Source organism: Stegostoma tigrinum, chromosome 29, assembly GCF_030684315.1.
Source record: "Stegostoma tigrinum isolate sSteTig4 chromosome 29, sSteTig4.hap1, whole genome shotgun sequence".
NCBI lineage: Eukaryota > Metazoa > Chordata > Chondrichthyes > Orectolobiformes > Stegostomatidae > Stegostoma > Stegostoma tigrinum.
In genome coordinates, this window is record NC_081382.1 from 32324149 (window position 1) to 32341007 (window position 16859).

Consider the following 16859-nt stretch of genomic DNA (forward strand, 5'->3'; position numbering starts at 1 on the left):
GAATGTTATATAAGGTGAGGAATGAAACATCTAAGTTGGTTTTCATAGAATTTTACAGACTGGTTTTGATAACACTATTGATTCTATCCACCAGCACTAAGAAACGCCAACAGATATGTTCCTCAGCATTATTACTGAGTGCTGTCATTCCTGTGGGTTTACTGTGTAATCTGAATTTGAGGCACATTGCCTCCTGATGATTCTTAGTCACTGGAAACTTGGTTGAGACAGACACAATTTGTTTCAATTTAGGAGACTCTGAAAAGAAGACATTTCAATGTAGTTGGTTTGTATTCGTGGGCTGGTAATATAGCCTAGTGAAGGGACAAGAGTGATACAAGGGAGGCATGGCAGCAAAGCCGTCTAATCAAACCATTTGTCAATTTATTAATCTGAGTGACCCAGAAATGACTGCACAGCTATTACAATTAGGTGGCTCAGATTCTGCTACCGACTCCTTCACATATTTTTATGGGCACATGAGATAACTGGATCCATGCGAAGTCATGGGGATTGGTAAGGTGCCCTTAACAGGCCCAGTGGAGCTGTTTAGAACAGAGAGTGCAACTTCTATAATCCATTTTGCCTCCTCTTCTTTTCTGTCATTGGTTGATGTTCAAGCTCCATACCATGGATGGAGTATGCTGCTTCCTGATGTGGTGTGAGCAAGGCAAGAAAGTTGGGGAAATATGGTGAGAATTAAAACATCAGAACAAAAGAATAGTAAAGCACAGAAACAGGCCCTTTAGCCCACCAAGCCTGCACCAACACATGACACGTTTCTAAATTAAAACCTTTTGCCACTACGCTGTCTATATCCCTATAACCCCTGCTTATTCATTTTTCTGTCAAGATGCCTCTTAGACATTGCTATTGTTTCTGCTTTTACCACCTCTTCTGGGGGCACATTCCTGGCATTTAACACCATCTATGTAAAAAACTTGCCCCTCACACCTCTAAACTTGCCCCGTTTACCTTAAACCTATGTCCCCTAATACCTGACATTTATACGCTGAAAAAAGACTGACTATCCATTTTATCCATGCCTCTCATAATTTTGTAAACCTCTATCTGATTTCCCCTCAGGCTCCAATATTCAAGTGAAAATAAACCGAGTTTTCTTCAATCTCACCTTATAGCTAATATCCTCTAAATCAGGCAATATCCTGGTGAACCTTTTCCACACATCTCAAAAGTCTCCACATTCTCCTGGTAGTGTAGCAACCAGGATTGTTTGCAATATTCCAAACATGGCCTTATTGACGTTCTATACTTCCATGACTGGCCAATTTTTATACTGTATGCCCTTACTGATGAAGGCAAGCATGCCATACCCCTTCTTGACCATCATATTCATTTGCATTGATCTCCAGTCAGAAAAACATCTCCAGCTTCTGAATCAGCCTACCATGAGGGACCTTGTCTAAAGCCTTGCTAAAGTCCTCATAAATAACATGCACCCTTCTGCCCAATCACCTTTGCCACTTGCTCAAAAAACTCAAATAAAATTTGTAAGACATGACCTCCACATAAAGCTATGCAGTAGTCACTAATATGTCCGTAACTTTGATGTCAAGAGAAAACTTTTATGATTTTTCCTTTTATGTTAAATTATATCTCATATTAAATGGCAGCTTCAGAATCTCACTGCTGAGTGTCCTCTTACCTTATTTTCATGTATTTACATCTCATTATTATCCCAACTCACTTTTTTATACATCATTCCTAATTCTCCTCTCCTTCCATGAGAAACTGAATGGTGCATGTTTCTGACATGTAAGTCAGCTTGCCGATTGCTTGCCTTAGACATCATCTAACTGTGTCTTCAGCACAATGTCCCTGCATTGTCCATGGACACTATGGTTTTCAACTCTTTGGCTGCGTGAGTCAGCACCGGCAAAAACACCAGTCTCACCACATCATTGTACCATTTCAGCCCTTCAGCACAAGCTCCAAGACATCTTTAGTTGCACACCCCGACCAGGTCATGTTACACACAGAGCCATATTTATCTTATGCATGTGTGCAGGATGCATCTCATAGCTCTTTGCTTGCCTTCTTAGCACATACCCTTATTTTGCACTTACTTGGAGGCTGTTGGCCTCTGTGTGGCTCACATTTGCTTTTTAGGGCACAGGGAAAGGAGGGCATCTTCTTAGGGTGAGAAGAGCTGATAAGTCAAGGACTGGACATGTCACTGTATGGCACCAGGCTATAGAAATGCCACACCAGCAACTTGTGTCCGCAGTTTACATGACATACTCACTTCATGTGCTTCAAGCAGTTGGCAATGTTTGAAAGTCAAAGAGGATCATTTGTTAGTCGGATGAAGTGGACTGTGGTCAGTCAGGGGTACCACCACAGTCAGTCAAACTCTTCTGATTATACTACAGGGGACTTACTACTGTTATTCAGATGTTGGGTCCCACCAGAGTCTGGGGATTGAGCCACAGTCTACCCTGCAGGCCAAGCACAACCAGTCTAGGGATTACTGGTAGGTCAGCCATGGTAGAAACATCAGTCTAGCTGATGGCCGTTTTTTTCCTGCAGTATTACAATGAGAGCAATTAAGTACAATAGAACTGGATGGAGGAGCAGTTAGTGATGATTCAAGAACAGCAGAGGTGGTGAGTTGGCCCAGTAAGGAAGTAGGAAGCATTGAGGGCCAGAAGGATTAATAGTTTGGGAGGATGAGGTGGATGAGAGCTGTTGAGTGGACATGATGCATACAAATAGTGAGAAGCATAGCCTGTAAGTTTTGATGACAGAGTTAGAATGAGCGGTGGCCCAGTGAGTGTGAGATAGCAAAGAGAAGATGGTTGCACTCACCTGATAGTAGTGCAAAAAATTATTGACCTTCTTCCTACAGGGCTGAACATTCTGCTTTTACCTGGGGCATCGATGTGAACTGCTATTTGGATCCAGGCTTGGTGACGTGGCCTCCAATGATGGACAAATGGAAAAAGAATTGCCCCTCTCTCCTTACCCTTATTCACTCAGCTCTTCTAGCTTCATGAAATGAGATGTGAGCTTTCCTTTCTGTGCTATATTTGTCCAGTACCACAGTGTGAAGAACAATCCCTGGTTTGCAGTGTCTAAGGTGATGTGCAACTGGGCTTTAAATTGTAGTGTTAGTGGTGTGAAGGTGAGACAGTCTTGGCAGTTGTGAGCACTTGCTTCTGTCCTGCTGTGCAATTCAACAACAAGAGTACTGTATTGCCCTGTGTATGGTTATGACGTGAAGAATGAAAGATTGCATGAAAAGGTTACTTTGAGCCATTGTTGGCCAGAGAGAATGAATCAAAACACTAACTGCAAATGAGGAAATTTCACCCTATTATTCTGCTTTATTTATTCTCAGGATTCAGGCATCAGTAGGAATGTGAAATTTATCGTTCACTTCTAGTAGAACTGAATCACTTGCCTGGTCACTTCAGAAAGCATTAAGAGTCAAACCTAGTATGGTCTAGAGTTTTTTGTAGGCCAGACTGGGTAGCCCTGAAATGGCTTACTTCCCTGAAGAAAATTGGTGAGCCAGGTGAGTTTTTATAACAATCAGCTACAGCCATGCTCTTCAGTTCACTGCACATGATATCACAAAACAGGTGAAGGCACTAAATACTGTAAAGGCTACAGACTCTGACAATACTCCAGCAATAGTACTGAAGACCTGTGCTCCGGAACTTGCTACATCCAAAGCCAGGGAGTTCCAGTACTGCTATAACACGGTCATCTCTCTATGTGGAAAATTGCCCAGGTATTTCCTGTAGATAAAACGCAGGACAACTTCCGTTCTACTTTCAATCATCAGAAAAGTGATGTTAAGCAGCACTTGTTCAACAATACCCTGCTCACTGCCGCCCAATTTAGCTTCTGCCTGAACCACTCAGCTTCTGACCTCATTACAGCCTTGGTTAAAGCATGGATTAAAGGGCTAAATTCCAGAGGAGAGGGTTAGAATGACTACCCTTGACATCAAAGCAGCATTTGATCACGTGGGACATTTAGGAGCCCTAGCAAAACTAGGATTGTGCAAATTGGAGAAATTTCTGTGAACCATAGCTAGCATGAAGGAAGATGGTTGTGGTTGTACGATGTCTGTTATTAGAGCTCCAGACAATCTCTGTGGGAGTTCCTTCTAAGTCCGTGATGCTTCATTAATGACCTTCCCTCCACCATTAGTTCAGAAGTGGGGTGTTCACTGATGACTGCTCAATGTTCAGTAACATTTGCAACTCCTCAGATATTGAAGCAATCTATATTCAAGTACAACAGTACCTGGACAACACCAGAATTAGTTGACCAGTGGCAAGTAAAATTCACATCACAGAAGTGCCAAGCAGTAATCAAGTTCAACAAGAAAGAATCTAATTTTTGCCCCTTGACATTCAATGGCATCACTGAATCCCCCACTATCAATAAATATTCTACTATTGACAGAAGCAGAACTAGACTATCCTTATAAATGCTGAGGCTACAAGAGCAGATAAGAAGAATCCTACAACAAGGATCTCATCTCCTGATTACCCAAAGTCTGTCCACCACCCAAAGGCATGTCAGGAGTGTGATGGAATACCATTTGCTTGGATCAGTGCAGCTCCAAAAATATCCAAGGAGCTTGATAATATTCATGAAAAAGCAGTCCAGTGATTGATACAACATCCACAAACACACAATCCCCCCATTGCACAGCAGAAGCACTCTGTATCATTTACTAAATACACTGCAGAAATTTGCCAAGGCTCCTTAGATAACACCTTCCAAATCCAAGGCTCCTACGACCTAGAAGGATCAGGACAGCAGATGGTATTACCACCATATGCAAGTTTTCCTCCAAGCCCCTCACCATCCTGACTTGGAAATACATCGCCATTCCTTTGATGTCACTTAAATCTTGTGACTTTTGTGCTGTTCAGACATTTCTACAGCCTGTACACTAGGATAGGCTAATCATGATGCTAATACAAAGGTTACACATCTTTATTTGTGTTGGCTTTGTTCTTACAGAGCATTAAAAACAGAATGATGAAAAAATCCTTGGCCACTATATATAGCACAGAAAGAAAATCACAAAGCTCACCACTGTCTTAACCAATGAATACAAATTTCCCTCACGCATGCATATCCTTCTAATTGTCAAATCAGAGCACATATGTCCAATGTCAACAGATAAATCAGTCATATTTGAACCTAGATTAAAAATGCACCTGTCTCTCAAAGGCATTTCAATTCACTCAAAAGACTTCTTATGCTCATACTATGTATATGACCACACTGTGAAATCAACTTCTTAAATTTTCTTTTATTGGGTAGTTGGTGAAGGGAAACAAATAGAAAAAAGTACAGCCAGAATACTGAATGGTACACTATGAAGGATAGGAAAGTAAAAACAAAAGCCAAGATGAAACTATTACCCCAATCCGGAAAAATATTTATATCCCATTCAAACATTAACATTCTTTTTCCTTGCTTGATTAAAGAGTTACCATAGTTTTAATCAAAGGTCAAGGGACCAAAGATACAAGAACCAACTTTTAGTAACGTTTATATTTTATATTAATTTTTACTTTAGTTTTAAAATAATTCAGATGAACATTATTCAACTGTTTTATCTTTGTTTTCATTTAAAACTGATGGAAACATGCTAGGTATGTTTATTCAAATTTCTTCTGACAATCCAACCTTTCCCTTTCATTTGCATTTGTTATAATTTTACACATGTCAGATTGATTAAGCAGCATAATTAACACAGAGATCAATAAGATGCAAGCCACTTTGCCAACTAGTCAATGGCATAGATCTTGACTTGGTGTGGTATTGTCATACACATGTCAGCTTGTCAGCAGCTCATTTTATATTTCCCCCAGTTTTCAATTCTATTGACTGCAATGAAAATAAAATTTGCAAGAGATGTAACAGGTTGCCAATTCGCTCCTGCACCAAGTTAAAATCCAGCCCATTGTTTTAATATCCATTTAGTGTTTTTTGCATAAAATTCAAGGATTGTGCAGCTCTTTGACTTCCTAAATTGCCTGGGAGAAAATTTATTTGAACATACGCAGGCCTACATTGAGCCCTTCAGGGCAGAAAGCATTGTGCTGCACTACGACCGTGACACTTGCAGGTTTCTTCACAGGTTGTGCAGTCAAGCTGGATAAATCCAACACAGTTAATTATGGTCTATCAACCTACTTTTCATTATCGATGCAGGAGGTGTCAGCAGTGGTATCAAGGAATACTTATAAACAGCCCAGACAGTTTTGTCTTCCTGGGAGAATTCACCTGCAGCCCGAATTATAGCCTTTATAAAAACATGGACATGAATTGACTTCTAGGGGCTCAGGTGAACATCAAAGCTGTTGACATCTCAGCAGCATTTGACAGCTGTGGCACAGTAAAAATGAATATCAGAGAAAATTCTCCAATCCCATACCATACCTAGCAAAATGAATAGGTTATGGTTGTTATATGCCCATCATTTCATCTCTAAGATATTGCTATGTAAGGTCATAACAGCTGCATCTAAGATACAACCACATACCACTGTTTTACCAATGCCCTCCCCACCATTATAAGGTCAGAAGTGGATTGTTTGCTGATGATTGCCCAGTTGCCCTTTTTGACTGTTAGACTCCTTAGTGTTCTCTGACAAAATTGCACTGATGGCCAATGTCTCACAAGTCTAATCTCATGCCTCTCTTTGCAATCATGAATAATAAGCAATCTATACTAATTTCGTGTTTAGCCCATCTAGGTTGCTATCACATTTAATCCTGACTTAACCCTCCTTAAGTTACAGCGTGAATATCTCTTCCATCCTTCAGGACAGTGGTTCTTAAAGTGACATGCAGGTGATCCTTGGGCAAGTTCAAAATGCAAGTCATTGAATTGAAGTATTAGACAGGAAAAGTATGAGAAACATTTGACTCACTCGAGCCCATCAAGTCTGCTCCACCATTTGATCATGGCTGGTATGTTTCTCAACCCCAAACTCCCGCCTTCTCCCCGTAACCCTTGATTCCCTTACTAATAAAAATCTCTGTCTTAAAGAAATTCAATGACTTGCTTTCACAGCCATCTGCTACCTTTTGATTGAAGGAATTCATCCTTATTTCAGTTCAAAAGTATTGTTGCTTTACTCTGAGGCTATGTCCTCAGGTACTAGTTTTTCCTACTAGTAAAATATCTTCTCCAAGCTCACTGTATCCAGACTTCTCAGTGTTGTTTAAATTTCAATGTGATTCCCCCCTCATCCTCCTAAACTTTATTGAGTACAGACCCAGAGCCCCTTATTTCTAGAATCATTCTTGTGAAACTCATCTGGAACCCCTCCAAGGCCAGCACATATTTTCTTGGATGCAAGGCTCAAAACTGCCCATAACATTTCAAATGCAGTCTGACTAGACCCTTACACAGCCTCAGCGGTACTTCCCTGCAGTTGTATTCTAGCCATCTCAAAATGAACACTAACATTGTATTTGACTTTTTAATTGGCAGCAGTGAGGTACAATGGCTTTAAGAGGTATACTTTGTCCTGCGGACAGAGGTGTCAATTCAGTCTGCTCAAAACCGATAGAGTAAACAGCTTGTGAGGCCTTGAGGCTTTTTTTAAGTTGAAACAATAGACGCAGCCTGAATGGTTGGGCTCAAGCTCCCACAGGATTTTTAGCTTTAGCCTTCTGCAGTTGCTGTGGTCTTGAAGCTGGATGTGGAATTTCTTATTCTTTTTTCTAGTCCAACTAGAAGCTAAGGTTCTCTCCCTGCTGCTAAAATTGCATGTGAGACAATCTATTTTACTGAATTTGCCTTTGTCAAGTATGTGTTTATGGTATGTTACTATACTGGAACAGTTAATTATTAATAGTTAATATATGCTATTTTGTTAAACATTTCGATAGAGTTACAGTTAAGCCAATTCTTTTCTTTTTATTTTGTCTGTATTTTAACTATTGTGAAAAAATAAAGTGTGTTTTTTTAATGTTGATAGTCTGACCAATCGAAATGCACCTGGAATGCAATGCCTTATTCTTTTAAAATAAAAATCATTAGGGGCTAGACTATGTTCTTAATATATTTTTGGGGGGTTTGGCCTAGTCCATAACATAACTGAACCGGCACTTTAGCCTTAAGAGAATCCTGAACTAAGATTCCTATGGTCCTTTGTGCTTCAGATTTCGAAAGCCTTTTGCAATTTAAAACATTAGTCTACGCATCTATTATTCCTACCAAAGTGTATGGCGTCACAATTTCCTACATCGTATTCCATCTGCCACTTCTTTGCCCACTCCCTTAGCCTGTCCAAATCCTCTGCAGCTTCTCTACCTCTTCAACACTACCTGTCCTTCACATTATTTTGTCTCACCTACAAACTTAGCCACAAGGCCCTCATTTCTTTCATCCAAATTGTTAATGTACGACACGAATAGTAGTGATCACAACACAGGCCCCTGTAGAACTTCACTAGTCACTGGCTGCCATCCTGAACAAGGCCCCTTTATCCCCACACTGTGCCTCTGTGTGCCAGCCAATCCTTTATCCATGTCAGTATCTTACCCTTAACACTGTTGTCTCTTATATTGCTTAGTAGTGCCCTATTATGCATCACCTTGTCAAAGGCCTTTTGAAAATCTAATCCAATCCTGACAACAACCAACCATGAGATTGTATTTTACGTGTTTGTGAAGCTGATAATAAAGAGGAAACAGCTGAATGTGGTGGCCAGCATGAAACATAAACTCTTCAGCTTGGTACCAGACATCAACTCATTTGGTGTCTCACTGAAAGCAGTACCACTATCAATGCAGCAAGCAAAAGCAAGTAGGACTGAGCTATCACATACTCAATGGGGTTTATTTCCACTTAGGTGGTCAGCAATGGCAAAAAATAAGAAATCATGAGAAACACTGTTATAGGATAACTCACGTGCTGTCTCCCCAAGGCCTGTCCACCATCTACAAGGCATTATTGAGTAGTGTGGTGGAATGCTCCCTACTTCCTTGGATGAGTGCAGCTCCAACAATACTCGAGAGTTTTGGCACTATCCAGTTCAAAGCAGCCGACTTGATTATTCCTACCAAAGTGTATGGCGTCACAATTTCCTACATCGTATTCCATCTGCCACTTCTTTGCCCACTCCCTTAGCCTGTCCAAATCCTCTGCAGCTTCTCTACCTCTTCAACACTACCTGTCCTTCACATTATTTTGTCTCACCTACAAACTTAGCCACAAGGCCCTCATTTCTTTCATCCAAATTGTTAATGTACGACACGAATAGTAGTGATCACAACACAGGCCCCTGTGCCGACACATTCAAAAACTTTCACTCCGTCCACCATGGAAGCTCAGTTGCAGTAGTCTGAACTCCCTGTGAGATGCACTGTAGAAATTCACAACGGCTCCTTAGACAGCACATTACAAACCTGTGACTGCTGCCATCTAGAAGGACAAGGGACATTGGGAACACCACCACCTGCAAGTCCTTTGCAAGCCACTCACCATCCAGACTGTGAAATGTCCCACTGTTCCTTCAGCGTCACTGAGCCAACAATCTGGAATTCCTCACTAATGGCATTATGGATGTACCTATGTGAAATGGACTGCAGTCGTTCAAGTGGGCAGCTCACTACCAGTTTTTCATGAGGAACTAGAAGTAGGCAATGAATGCTGGCCCAGGCAGCAACATCCTACATCCCATGAGTGAATTTAAATAGATGTCTTCCGTCCCATTTGCAATTTATCAAATATTGAAATAGCCCATACCTACATGCAGCAAGACCTGGAAAACACACAGGTTTCAGTTCCTGCAGCCATCCCTTCCCCCTGCCACCATTTGTGGAAATAATGCACATTGAAGTCAAATGACGCACATCACTGTGATTGCTTTAAAATTCTGTGTAATACATAAAATGATTGTGTTGGGTGCCTTAAGATAACAGTAACAGGAAAAGGTTTAAGGACTTAAGAATACGCAAATAGTATTTTATTTAATGAAATAAAATTTTAAAATGGCTAAAATTACTGTTGATTGGATTGATTGCTGATGTAATTCTTTCGACTAAATTTGATCTTCTGTACTCTGTTGTGTGAATGATTGCTCTTGATTGTTCTCTCAATACCACTCTACTCCTTTCTAAAATGCAGGATTTATCCCTTGTGAGACAGAGTTCTGACAAACACAGCATTAAAAAAAACTCAAAAGTAAATCTCTCTTTTGTTTTGTACGGTAGTATATAACCTCATAAATCACGACACACAGAAGGAAAAATGTACCCTTCCAGTTGGTGTGTTTTTTACCTAAAATCTAACCTGCTTAGTTGAAGCATAATGAATCATATTATTATCAAACTTTCTACTAATTAAAATAAAACATTAATACATTTTTGCTGTGACTGATGTGTAATTAAATCGTTGGTAAAAGCCTCACCAGTAGATGGCAGGCGGTACCAAAAATCCTTGGTGAAGCATTTTTTGGCGAAAACCTGAGGGCCCTTTTTGTTGATTGTTTTTAACATGAATGAGCATTGCTTCCTGTTGAGTCACCATTAAGTTGACATGGGAAGATCATATTACATGGCACTCCAATGTATAGATGGTACACTGCTTACCAGTGTAATTGCTTGTGATATTTTTCAGACAGCTGATGGTATGCGTGGATATTTTTATAATTAAAATGCAAGTGGTACTGGGAAGCCAGAGTTTGTTTTAACCTTTAAATGTGTTTTTATTGGCAGCCTTCACACCAGCTGCTTTTAGACGTGGGCCAGTGTCAGCTTGGCTCAGTGGTAGCTCTCTTGTTATGGATTCAAGTCTCACTGCAGGATTGCAGCACATATCTTGGCTGACACTTTGCTGTGAAACTGAGGAAGTGCTTCATTGTTGCGGCTGGCTTTTAGTTTAAATGTTAAATTGAAGCTTAGTCTGCCCATTCAGATGGAGATAAAAGATCCCTTGGCAGGGTAGTATTCCCAGCATCTAAAACAAAAATATTGGAAATACACAGCAGATCTGGCAGCATCTTTGGAGAGAAAGGCGGAGTGAATTGGTGAAATTTTGTGAAGGTGACAGGGGTCTAACCTGCCAGCTGGAGACCTTGATTCCTTCCTTTGGGGAAAGTATGTTAAGTCATGAGTCAATATGGCAGTCAGTAATTCACCACAGGATCAAGATCCAGGGGTTGGGAATTCCTGGCTGACACTGGTTGCTGCAGAAATAATAGGCTCCAGAGTCCTAAGATTATGGAATAACTCAGGCCAGAGGTTGGTTCCATGGGGGAGGCTTTGGTGGAATGGGATGACAGAGACTACATTTTGAAAACAAACCTTTATGAAACACTTTGAGTCATCCTTCTGTTGTGAAAGGCCCCACACACTACAATTCTTATAAATGCAAAGTCTTACTAATACACATCAAGACAACCTCTTTTTGAGTTTGCTGTGAGTTTATTGCTGATTTCTGTGTTTTTTTTATCTCGTTGGTGCACATCTTAGAGAACAAGTTTGCAAGAAGTGGAATGATCAAGCACAGCCCATGGAACTAGGCTAAGTGCTTGCATGTCAGCACATATTGAAGCCCACAAGGCTCAGACAATTACAAAAACAAAGTTGCTGGAAAAGCTCAGCAGGTCTGGCAGCATCTGTGGAGGAGAAAACAGAGTTAACGTTTCGGGTCCAGTGACCCTTCCTCAGAACTCAGACAATTACCACGGGTCCATGACAGCCAGCAGTGAGAATGTTTTCCTGCAGAGCCATAGAATTGCTGAGGTAGTTACAGGAGGCTGGTATTTGCTCCAAAGAAAAGGTACTAGTTGTCATCTCTCAGGACAACAGTATGCCTATTTCCCTCCCACCTTTTAAATGTCATATAGTCAACTGCAGCAGACTACTCCTGGTCCACATTTAGATGCTGCTACTAGTGGCTGGCCCCACATGGTCCTCAGCTATTTGAGATCATTTATCATGAACACTGTAACCACTAGACTTAGACTTTGAAGGAGCTCTAGAATATGTAAAAGTGTACACATAACAGGCACTAAGTAATTGTTCAAGGATAATTTGTACTTTTTACAGTTAAATATTAGGCAAAGAATTGTGGTTTTGGATGTTACTATTTTTAGAGAAATAAGAACAAGACCTATCAGATTGCACTGCAGAAAGGAATTTGAATAATGATAGTTAGCAGTGGTGATGATAAGGATTGGTGGATTATTGGAATTGGAAACAAAATATTTTATACGAAGCACACTTCGAGAAATTGTTTTCTAAAAGCTCTGGTGACAGGAGTTATGATGGCTGATGCTGCTCATTTCCTCACAACAACACAAGAAATATGAGCAGAAGTAGACCATATGGCCTGTTGCGCCTCCTCCACCTTTTAATACAATCATAATTCATCTTGGACTTCATCTCCACCTTCTCCATATGCTTTCATTCCCTTAGAGACCAAATAACTCTCTTTTCCAGCCTTACATTTCAACAATGGAGGATCCGCAGCCCTCCAGGGCAGGGTATTCCATTGGTCCATAACTCTTTGAATGAAGTAATTTCTTGTCATTTCAGTCCTAAATGATTGGTCCCAAATCTTAAGCCTGTGTTTTAGCTTCCCCACCCACAAAAACAATCTCCCAAACGCTCTCCGATCAAGACCCTTTAGAATCTCAATCTCAATGAGATTGCCTTTCATTCTTCAGAGCTCTAGAAAATATTGGTCTAATTTATTCAGCCTCTTATCTTAGCATCCCCCCCATCACAGGGAGTAACCTAATGAACCTCGTGATATCATTTCCAGTGGAAATATGTCCTTTCATAAATGTGAAGAATAAAGCTGCACACTGATCCTCTACTCCTCTTGCTTATTCTGTTTTTCAACATTGAATGCCTCTTGCTGTCCTGGCCTTGATAAGGGCTCAGAAGTTATATAGCATGCAATGTATAGTCATACACCTAGATACAATACCAATGGAGCTACACTTGTGGCACAGAAAGATCAAGTACACAGTGATAGCCACACAACCCCTTAAGGACACAGTTTACACATGTAAACGATTTCATTTCTACGTCCTTGTTTAAATAAAACAAAAGACTTCACTTTAAATAAGGGTATCAGGTAATATTCACATGTATACATGAACATTACATTCTTCTTAGCCAGTTTATAATCCTAAATTCTCTCACTTAAGACTGATGGCCAACACTCTATCAATAGCTAAAAGATTCAAATATCATAAGGAATAATTTTACAGTATAGCACAACCTTCTAATTTCTTCCCATTACTAATTCAGCAAATACTGTGAAAGCAGATTATTTTGTTAAGTGTGTTGCATTGCTAATTGTATTTCCTCTTTGCAACTTTTCTTTGAAATTCATGGTTTTTAAGTTATGTAGCCTTAAACATTTACCACTATCTAATGTTTACAATTTATTTATCAAGAGGAATACAAAAGGAGCTACAAACACCCTCTGCAATTTAAAGGTTAAAGAGTCTGATTTTTTTAAAATAAGGGATAATATATCAATATGAGTAATTATATCACAATGAGTCACACTTGAATAGGATGTAATCATAAAGTTTGATTGTAAATTTGAAAGGAAACATTCATTTGGACTTAGGTTTGCTCCCTCTAATTTCCTGTCAAAAACAATCAATCAAAATACAACAATAAAACAAAAAAAAGCGGTAATTCCAAGGACAGAGTTGGTACTTAACTAATTATAACTCCGTTGAGATACCATTCATATAATCTAACGGGGAAGGAACGGTCTAGTTGTATTATCACTAGATTATTAATCAAGAAACTTTAGTAATGATCTGGAAACCTAGGTTTGAATCCTGCCATGGCAGATGTTGGGATTCAGATTCAATTAAATGTCTGGAATTAAGAGTCTACTGATGACTATTAACATTGCTGATCATCAGGAAAAATCCATTTGATTCACTGATGTGCTTTAGGGAAGGAAATCTACCATCCTTACCTGGTGTGGCCTGTATGTGACCACAGACCCATTGCAATGTGGTTGACACTTAGCAACCCTCTTGGGCAATTAGGAATGGGCAATAAATGAATGCCTAGCCAATGACAGCCATGTCCTGTGAATGAATAAAAAAAATTCAGACTCTTTAACCTTTAAATTGCAGAGGGTGTTTGTAGCTCCTTTTGTATTCCTCTTGATAAATAAATTGTAAACATTAGATAGTGGTAAATGTTTAAGGCTACATAACTTAAAAACCATGAATTTCAAAGAAAAGCTGCAAAGAGGAAATACAATTAGCAATGCAACACATTTAACAAAATAATCTGCTTTCACAGTATTTGCTGAATTAGTAATGGGAAGAAATTAGAAGGTTGTGCTATACTGAGAAATTATTCCTTATGATATTTGAATCTTTTAGCTATTGATAGAGTGTTGGCCATCAGTCTTAAGTGAGAGAATTTAGGATTATAAACTGGCTAAGAAGAATGTAATGTTCACGTATACATGTGAATATTACCTGAATACTGAGTATTGAATTGGCACAGGCTGCAAAAAAAATCTTTGAATTTTGCCATCGAGGGAAGATACTTTGAATAAAAGCACAGAGGTGGGGTGAAAAGTTATCAAAATTCTTCTTTTTGTCTTACTAATACTCGGAAATGTAACCAGGGCTACCCTACATAATAATTGCACAATTCTGTTTATTTTGGATATAGTTCCAGATGTTATGGTCTTAAAATGTCTGTCGCGACGTCTGAGCAAACTGGACTGTTCTACACGGGGCTGGGTCATGCATGGATTTCCTCAAGATGTGAGCCAGGCTGAAATGCTAAATGATGCAGGATTTATTCCAAACAGGTAAGTCTTCTTAAGAGTTGAAAGTTTTGCATTAGTAATATTGAACTGGCATATTCTAACTAGGAGTAAATGGGTGTTAATAGGGTTAAGTTTCACATTAATATACCACATGATGTAATTAGTATCTAGTTACACTGCTAATTATGTAACCCATATAAAATCACCAATAATCACATGATAACTTGGATTGGGAGTGGAGCACCCCATCTTGGGAGCAAACATGGCAGAGGCGGAGGAATTGGAAGTAGGGTATTGCATTCTTGCAGGAAGGTGGGTGAGAGGACTACATTTATTTTGGAGCTCCCCTCCCCATCCCCCATTTCTGAAGAGGGGTCCTGACCTGAAACATCAACTTTCCTGCTCCTCTGATGCTGCCTGCCCTGCTGTGCTGCTCCAGCTCGGCACTGTGTTACCTCTGACTCCAGCATTGGCAATACTTACTATCTCTAAAACAGTTTGTTAATTCTTTCTGTCACACCTCCCTCTTACCTGTTAAGAACCTGTGCATTTCAGTTAAAATGTCTATCTTTAGACAAATACAGAGAGAACTCAGAACTCACACCCAATGTGAGCAGGAGTTAGTCAGGGCAAATGCTGTTTCTGCCCAATGTTGTCAGTGTGAAGTCTGAACCCTTTTCAGGTTTAGTACCTCATGTCAATATTGGTGGGGAAGCTGTCAGTGGGAATTGTGTAAGAAAGGACACTTCATCTATTGAGAGCAGGGATTCTAGGTAATCAACTTTCTGGCAATATTAAGATTCATTGTGCCACTACTATTTTGTTTATATTTGAAGGACAAATCCTAAATTTTTCTTTTGTGTTTAATCAGTATCTAAAGGATAACAGCCACAAATGCACTTCATTGTTTGTGTGGGAAGTCTACATCTCTCAGCAAGATATTGTGTAGCAAAACGTCCAGAGGGTCATGGCTACTTTTTGGTTTCTACACTTAATCTTCATTTGCCATCCGATTTACTTTTTAATACAATTGAGAGTCATTAGCCTTATTTCACAAATATGCAATCAATTTCTGCCACAAACATACATTATGACATTACACATAAATAGACAGCTTCCCTCCATTCAGCACCAGGATGTAGGAGATTGATCAGGGAGAAGTTTTAAAATGAGGCAACTAGTTTTCAAAAAAGCTTTTATTGCTGGTATCCACTGTTGCAGCTTACTCTGCCAAGCTGTTACACCTTGTCCTGTCAACAAAAATCTACCCCACATGACCGTGTATACCATCATTGTGTAAGTCCATAATGCACAGTCAGCATACCTGGCATTATTAGATAATTCGCAGCATTTTTTGAAGATATTGCCAAATTTCAAAAATGTAGTCTACTTACACTTGTTAGGTTTGAGGAGGCTTTTTTAAAAAACAATACTAGCTTCTATTAGCGATAATGGGAACTGCAGATACTGGAGAATTCCAAGATAATAAAATGTGAGGCTGGATGAACACAGCAGGCCAAGCAGCATCTCAGGAGCACAAAAGCTGACGTTTCGGGCCTAGACCCTTCATCAGAGAGGGGGATGGGGGGAGGGAACTGGAATAAATAGGGAGAGAGGGGGAGGCGGACCGAGAGGAAGCCGCACCGGGTACAGTGGATGCAGTATACCACATTGGTAGATGTGCAGGTGAACCTCTGCTTGATGTGGAATGTCATCTTGGGGCCTGGGATGGGGGTGAGGGAGGAGGTGTGGGGACAAGTGTAGCATTTCCAGCGGTTGCAGGGGAAGGTGCCGGGTGTGGTGGGGTTGGAGGGCAGTGTGGAGCGAACAAGGGAGTCACGGAGAGAGTGGTCTCTCCGGAAAGCAGACAGGGGAGGGGATGGAAAAATGTCTTGGGTGGTGGGGTCGGATTGTAAATGGCGGAAGTGTCGGAGGATAATGCGTTGTATCCGGAGGTTGGTAGGGTGGTGTGTGAGAACGAGGGGGATCCTCTTGGGGCGGTTGTGGCGGGGGCGGGGTGTGAGGGATGTGTCGCGGGAAATGCGGGAGACGCGGTCAAGGGCGTTCTCGATCAC

The 16859-nt window shown here is 40.3% G+C and overlaps 1 protein-coding gene across 5 annotated transcripts in view; it reads left to right on the plus strand.

Annotated features, from left to right (window-relative positions):
• ak8 (adenylate kinase 8) overlaps nt 1-16859 on the plus strand; it is a 192329-nt gene that overhangs the window by 91873 nt on the left and 83597 nt on the right. For all 5 annotated transcript variants that reach the window (XR_007250209.2, XM_048558472.2, XM_048558473.1 and 2 more), the window contains one exon: nt 14685-14826. Coding sequence is in view for 4 of the 5 variants with exons in the window: in XM_048558472.2 (XP_048414429.1) it covers nt 14685-14826 (142 nt within the window). In the remaining variant the exon portion in view is untranslated. The remainder of the gene's footprint in view (nt 1-14684; nt 14827-16859) is intronic.